This window comes from Gobio gobio (assembly GCF_949357685.1).
Source record: "Gobio gobio genome assembly, chromosome: 14".
Classification (NCBI taxonomy): domain Eukaryota; kingdom Metazoa; phylum Chordata; class Actinopteri; order Cypriniformes; family Gobionidae; genus Gobio; species Gobio gobio.
Window position 1 is genome coordinate 5,116,595 of NC_137107.1, and position 7,594 is coordinate 5,124,188.

The window sequence follows — 7,594 nt, forward strand, 5'->3', positions numbered from 1 at the left end:
GAGTTTAACCTCAACAGTGGTGTGCGTGACTCAGATTGCATAAACAGACCAAAATGTAGACATTTCGCTACATAACAATGCTAATCTAGCAGAAACAGGTTCATAACAATAGCGAAGAATGTAAACAAACAGCGGCTTCCGGGGGGCGGGGCGAATGCGCGTGACGTCACCGTGTTTGCCAACCGTCGGCTCTGATGTGAGAGCGAGAGAGTGCCAGTCTTTCCTTTTCCCTACACTGAACAATGATCTGAAGAGGAAACCATGAATCTACGAGGCGTTTTCCAAGATTTCAACCCTAGGTAAGATGTGTGTGTGTGTGTCTGTGTGTCAAGCAAACAATGAAACGGTGCTTTGTTTTGAAACGCGTGTTAGCATAGCGGCTAATGTGCGCCGCGCAGGCCTTGTGGATTCCTCTGTAGTTTAGCTGTCACACAGAGATGGAAACTGCTTTAACCCTGGCTAGCATCTGAGTCTGACAGGTGTGTGTGTGTGTGTGTGTGTGTGTGTGTGTGTGTGTGTGTGTGTGTGTGTGTGTGTGTGTGTGTGTGTGTGTGTGTGTGTGTGTGTGTGTGTGTGTGTGTGTGTGTGTGTGTGTGTGTGTGTGTTGTTGTGTTCCTCAGCAAGTTCCTGATCTACGCGTGTCTGCTGCTGTTCTCGGTGCTGCTGTCCCTGAGGCTGGATGGCATTATCCAGTGGAGTTACTGGGCCGTGTTTGCGCCCATCTGGCTCTGGAAGCTCATGGTCATCATAGGGGCTTCCGTGGGCACTGGGGTTTGGGCTCACAACCCTCAGTACAGGTCAGACTTTAGCTTTCCCTGCTTATGATCACAGTGCTTTTTACCATGTAAACCTTGTTGCATTCCCCTTCAGCTCGTGGTAACTTACATGTGTGTTTTTTTGTTAGTAATATTCAAGAATAAACACTTAAAGCTTGATTATCATACAGTTTTATTGAAATATCTCAGGCTTTCGGGGAACTCTCAATTATCATTGTGTTGTATTGCATTATACAGGGCTCGACGTTAAAGCTGTGCGATATTTTCCTCCATCTAGTGGTGAACTTGTATATGACCATCCAGTGAATATTAGTTTCTGTTCCTCTCAATTCCGATTTCGTTTTAACTCCTACGGTGGCTGATTTAGTCCAAGATTAACATGGCTTCAGTTCGACCTCGTCCGCATTCGACACGGAGCCATCGAGTGTTAAAACGCCAAAGGCGAAGCTTGAATTTACGGGAATGTCCCTCTTTGGCTAATGTACTTTCAAGATGGAGGGGCAACATGGCGACCCGCATTCAAACCCTCACCCGTATGTGTTTACAATGGCATATTATAAACTTACGAGAATACTTTATTACTTAAAGAAGTAAATATACATTAATGAGCACATATATTTTTGAAAGAACTAAGTGTTTTTAGCTAAGAATAAACTAAAAAAGTTACACAGTGTAGCTTTAACATTTGTCTGCTTTTCTGGGGCAAGTGAAATTGGACTTGCCCAACTGGACTAGTATCTTGATTAAAACGCCAATAGCAAAAAATACCTATGGAGTCACCAAAACGCAAGAATGATTCTTCATTAATTTAGTGTAAGTGGCTTTGGTAATGAATAATAATAAAATATATAATGTACTGATGGTAACAAGATTGCTCTGTTGACGCTCAACGCAGCCACAACAAATGAGCGCCACTCACACAGAGAAACTCATACTGTGGTAAACATTTAAAATGTGGAGTTTTTATATTTATAACATATGATAGAGTTAACCAAGAGTGCTGAATACCATCACGACGTGACACTGATTTCATTAAACAAGTAATTCATTTTAAAGGATTAGTTCACTTTTAAATAAACTTTTGCTGATCATTTACTCACCCCCATGTCATCCAAGACGTCCATGTCTTTCTTTCTAAAGTCGAAAAGAAATTAAGCTTTTTGATGAAAACAGTCCAGGGTTTTTCTCCATATAATGGACTTCAATGGGCTCCAAACGGTTCAAGGTCCAAATGACAGTTTCAGTGCAGCTTCAAAGGGCTTTAAACGACACCAGATGATGAATAAGGGTCTGATCTAGACAAACCATCAGTTTCTGGGAGAAACCCAGCAGTATTTATGCTATTATTTTACCTCTTATCAGACGAGCGTGATCATCTCTGAGCTCCGCCATAACTTCCGCTAAGTGAGGTCAAAATACGAGTGTGTTCATAGATGTATAAGTAGATACCTCATTAGCGCTTGCACGGATCAGTAGAATGAAGCATCTACTATCGATATATCTATGACCACGCTTGTATTTGACCTCACTCTCCGGAAGTTATGGCGGAGCTCAGAGATGATCACGTTCGTCTGATAAGAGGTAAAATAACAGCATAAATACTGCTGGGTTTCTCTCTATCATGAAGATATTTTAGTGTAAATCTGATGGCTCTGAAAGGCCTCCATTGACACACTTTACACTCTCAAGACCCTTAAAAGACACTAAAGACGTCGTTACAAAGTCCATCTCACTACAGTGGCTCTACAATAACTTTATGAATCGGCGAGAATAGTTTGTGCGCAAAAAAAACCCTAAATAACGACTTATATAGTGATGACGATTTCAAAACACGGCCTCATGAAGCTTCGAAGCGTTATGAATCAGTGAGTCGAATCATGATTCGGATCGCGTGTCAAACTGCTGAAATTTGCCGATCCAAACCGCTGAATCGACTCACTGATTCATAACGCTTCGAAGCTTCATGATGCCGTGTTTTGAAATCATCATCACTATATAAGTCGTTATTTAGGGTTTTTTTGCGCACAAAAACTATTGTCGCCGCTTCATAAAGTTATTGTAGAACCACTGTAGTGAGATGGACTTTGTAACGACGTCTTTAGTGTCTTTTAAGGGTCTTGAGAGTGTAAAGTGCATTGAGCCAATGGAGGCCTTTCAGAGCATCAGATTTACACTAAAATATCTTCATTTGTGTCTGAAGATGAACGGAGGTCTGACAGTTGTCCATGAGGGGAAGTAATTAATGACAGAATTTTCATTTTTGGGTGAACTAACCCTTTAACAGCAGCAGATGTGAACAGGGTGTGTGTCCATGTATGTGATGCAGTGGTTGTTGTCCTCAGGGCTGAAGGCGAGACCTGTGTGGAGTTCAAGGCCATGCTGATTGCTGTGGGGATCCACCTGCTCCTGCTCACCTTCGAGGTGCTGGTGTGTCACCGTGTGGAGGGCGGGATCACCTACTGGCTCCTGGTCTTCATGCCGCTCTTCTTCGTCTCGCCCGTCTCAGTGGCGGCGTGTGTGTGGGGATTCAGGCACGACCGCTCGCTTGAGGTAACAGCCGAGAAACATTTGTCTAATGCCGGGTTCAGACTATGCAATGTTTTTGTCTGATAGTCACTGTGTCAGATTATGCGATTTTGTCTCTTTAACCTCTTAACCTGCCCCCCTATTTTTGAGAATTCTTTGAAAACGATATACCCAAATGAAAATGTCTGCAGCTCTTAAAACCTATGGTCTATATTCATAAATCTGGTCTTATTTTAAACTTAACTTAAATATAAAACTGAATGTCTAATCATGTCATGATTCAAATATGAGGATGATTCTCTCAGTAATGTAGCTTCTGTAAGCTTTTATGTCAAGAAAAGTCTAGGCGTCCTTTCAAAAAGGCCATTTATTTCAGAACATTTGCTATTGTAAAGAGTAGTTTTTCATTCAAATAAATCTGCAATAAACTGCTAATTATAATGGATAAACAGTTACTGAAAAACTAAAGCAACTATTTACAGAGATTACAAAGTGTAAAAAACTCATTTAGCTGATAAGAAGTGTCAGTCAGAGTCTGCGCGCTCCACTGCAGTTGCGCCATTGACAGCGCGCAAACAGTATTCACCAAATCCTACTTGCGTAAACTGCGCAAGATAATGCCTTTTGATTGGTTACTAAGTCCATCAATCAAACCTTTGTTGGAAAGGCATTGGCTGGGCACCGAGTGCCTTTATCCAACGAAAACCATGGGCGCAATGATTGACAGCTCACCAAGCCTGTAAGGCGCTTCCTCTATATGATGCATCACAGGAGAGTCTCTGATTGAAGAAGAGAGACGAGGGTTGATCCATTTCACGTGGAAGAGACTATTCTTGCAGGGGGAGTTTGCCAGAAACGGATTAGAATCGATATTTCATTGAAAATGGACATGATTGATTACGCTAACTCAAAACTCTCTTGCAAACAATGGAGGATTTTTAGTTTTTTCCCTATTTTTTCGTTGTTTTGGATTAAAAAGTGGGATGCATTTTGAAGAGTGGACTCTTACACAGAGATGTATGCGGGTGTTTATTGGATTCAAAATGAACATTCTGTCATTAATTACTTACCCTCATGTCGTTGGACACCCGTCAGACGGAAGATATTTTAGTGTAAATCTGATGCTCTGAAAGGCCTCCATTGGCTCACTTTACACTCTCAAGACCCTTAAAAGACACTAAAGACGTCGTTACAAAGTCCATCTCACTACAGTGGTTCTACAATAACTTTATGAATCGGCGAGAATAGTTTTTGTGCGCAAAAAAAGCCTAAATAACGACTTATATAGTGATGACGATTTCAAAACACGGCCTCATGAAGCTTCGAAGCGTTATGATTCAGTGAGTCGATTCATGATTCGGATCACGTGTCAAACTGCTGAAATTTGGCGATTCAAACTGCTGAATCGACTCACTGATTCATAACGCTTCGAAGCTTCATGATGCCGTGTTTTGAAATCATCATCACTATAGAGGTCGTTATTAGGGTTTTTTTGCGCACAAAAACTATTCTCGTCACTTTATAAAGTTATTGTAGAGCCACTGTAGTGAGATGGACTTTGTAACGACGTCTTTAGTGTCTTTTAAGGGTCTTGAGAGTGTAAAGTTGAGCCAATGGAGGCCTTTCAGAGCATCAGCTTTACACTAAAATATCTTCATTTGTGTCTGAAGATGAACGGAGGGTCTGACGGGTGTCCAACCACATGAGGTCAGTCATTAATGACAGAATTTACATTTTTGGGTGAACTAACCCTTTCAATTCTTGTGTCATGGACAGGAAACCTGACTACACGATGCTTCTCGAGCAATCACCGCTTGCCGTCCCACTTTCATTTTGACCCGAAACTCATTTTTACAAAGAAAATGTTGAGTTTTCATCAGAGTTGTCCAAGACCTACTTTTCTCGAACCACAGTTGTGGTTGTAATAAAAAAAAGTTACAAATCCATCCCTCACAGGTCAATTTGACCCCCTTAACTTTGACCCCAACTTTGAGTTCATTGATAGTATTATGGGTTGGTTTGAAAATAGTTTCTTGCATCTTAATATTGAGAAGACAAAAGAGTTATGTCTGAGAAATCAGTCAAAAGTAGATACCGCCTCTGTATTGTTGTGAACTTTTATCTTCTAAAGTGTAGGAAACTCAGAAGATGAAGACCAGGGCCCGTATTCATAAAGATTCTAAGAGTCCTCTCAGAAAACTCCTAATTTAGCTTAAAAACTTTTACGTAGGAGTCTTAGCTTAAGAGCTATTCGGGACCGATCTGAGAGCAACTCTGAGCAAGGAAAATACAAAAACTTTTATCTTAGTGAAGAGGCGGGGCTGACCCCGTTGCTACGTATGACACAGTCTTTTGAAGACTGTGATTGGTTGGTTGTCCAAAATGGAGAAAAAAGGAGTGCTTTTAAGTATAGGGTCTATTCTAAGCCTTCACTTTGAAATTACAAGCGCAAATTGTCCTATTTTACCGTTCCCTCTCACTCACACACACACACACACACACACACACACACATTATATATATGTACACTGAAAAATTAAATTAAGCATAATTAATTTGTGCTCGTTTAAAAAATTTAAATGTAGTTTTTTGATTTTAATTTGAAAAAATTAATTGGTTTTATGGGAATTGCATGTGTTTTTGTTTAAATTGAGATCAAATAAATTGATTGCGACCACTTACGATACCATTTTTTAGTAAATTCAACAAATCATTTTTTTCAGTGTATATAAATCCTTTTATTATTTACCATGCTGTTACATTTTCCTATAAGGTATTTGATTGGCTTAGAATTATAAACATTGTTCCACTCTTTCCAATTGCACTGATTGCTGGCATGTCTATTTAATTGGAGGTCTGAAAGTTGGGTTTAATGCAACAAACATGATCCCTGCACAATCTAATCTATAGCGTCTTAAGTCACTGTCCTCTATTGTCTGCAACACATTTCTTCTCCCTCTTCGTCTTTCTGCCATTTTCTCCGCTGCTAAAGAAACTCTTAAGCCTCTTAAAAGTCCTCGTCCGTGCTCCTAACAAATTGACCTTAAGACCTCTTTTAAGGGTTAAGATGCTTTCTGAATTACTTTTTTCTTACTAGGATTTTTTAGTTAATTTTAAGAGTAAACGCCCACATTTCTAAGAATTTTCTTAGAATTGTGTCACTAGGAGCTACTCTTTGCATTCAGATTCTTTATGAATACGGGCCCTGGAGACTTCGGGATCAAACAGAAGTGATTCTTTTAATGAGAACTCTCTGTGCTGCAGGTCTGATTTAACAGTACAAAATAATGACATTTATCTACATTTCAGGGGGAGGGATTATACAGCAGGGGAGGAGACATAGGAAAATAGGGACACACCCCAAACATTCCTGTCTCTTCAGCCGTAATTCAATCAGCATAACAGTGCCATTCAAATGCATAGATGCTAATCCAATCACTCAGGCAGTATTGCTCTAAACTTGTCATGGTAAATAGTCAGGAAGTGCATAAAGACAAAAGACTTAATGTCTCAAACACTTACACGGTCTTACGTAATCTCCTTAGAATTTCCTCAAGTTTTCTTCAAAATGTAAAACACAAATATAGATAATGTTTTCAGTTATATTCTATTACATTGGAACCTAGATATAACAATGTATACATTTGTAATCTTACATTATATAAACCAGTTGTCATAAAAGGAAAAACCGCAGAGCAGGTCTCGAATTTTAAATACTTGGGTACTATTACTGATGAGAAACTTAACTTTGAAAGTAACATAGATTATATCCATAAAAAGGCAAGACAACGTCTGAGTCGTCTTAGAAAACGGGAGAAGTTTTAACGTTAGCGCGCACACCTTATCCGTGCTATATCGATCAATGATTGAGAGTATTCTTACATATAATATTGTTACATGGTACGGTAGTTTAACATTAAAATACAAGAGAAAGCTTTCACAAATAGTTAACCACGCTAATAAGATTACTTGGTACAAACATGGAAAAATGTTTTTTATGGAAAAAACAGCAATTGCGATTTTTAAAGATCATACTCATCCGCTTCATTCTACCTTTGAATTGCTTCCATCCGGACATAGAGTAAAAATTCCCCTGGCCAGAAGGAATGTGTATAAAAAAAAATCGTTCGTCCCAATGGCAGTGATTATTTTAAATCGCAGTTTTTTAAAGTAGTATAACATTTCTTTCTTTGAAACAATGTCAAATTGTTTAATTTTATTTTTTGTGTTTGTTTTGTAAATGTGTGATGTGATTTTGTGTAGTAGTGTGAATTTTTCACCAGTGTCAAAGA

General features: G+C 39.3%; 1 protein-coding gene across 1 annotated transcript in view; it reads left to right on the plus strand.

Annotated features, from left to right (window-relative positions):
• The window catches only part of tmem185 (transmembrane protein 185), a 21,770-nt gene continuing 14,176 nt past the window's right edge, over nucleotides 1-7,594 (plus strand). The window contains exons 1-3 of the mRNA XM_079835526.1: nucleotides 1-299; nucleotides 621-797; nucleotides 3,119-3,326. Of these exons, the coding sequence (XP_079691652.1) occupies nucleotides 262-299; nucleotides 621-797; nucleotides 3,119-3,326 (423 nt within the window). The 5' untranslated portion in view covers nucleotides 1-261. The remainder of the gene's footprint in view (nucleotides 300-620; nucleotides 798-3,118; nucleotides 3,327-7,594) is intronic.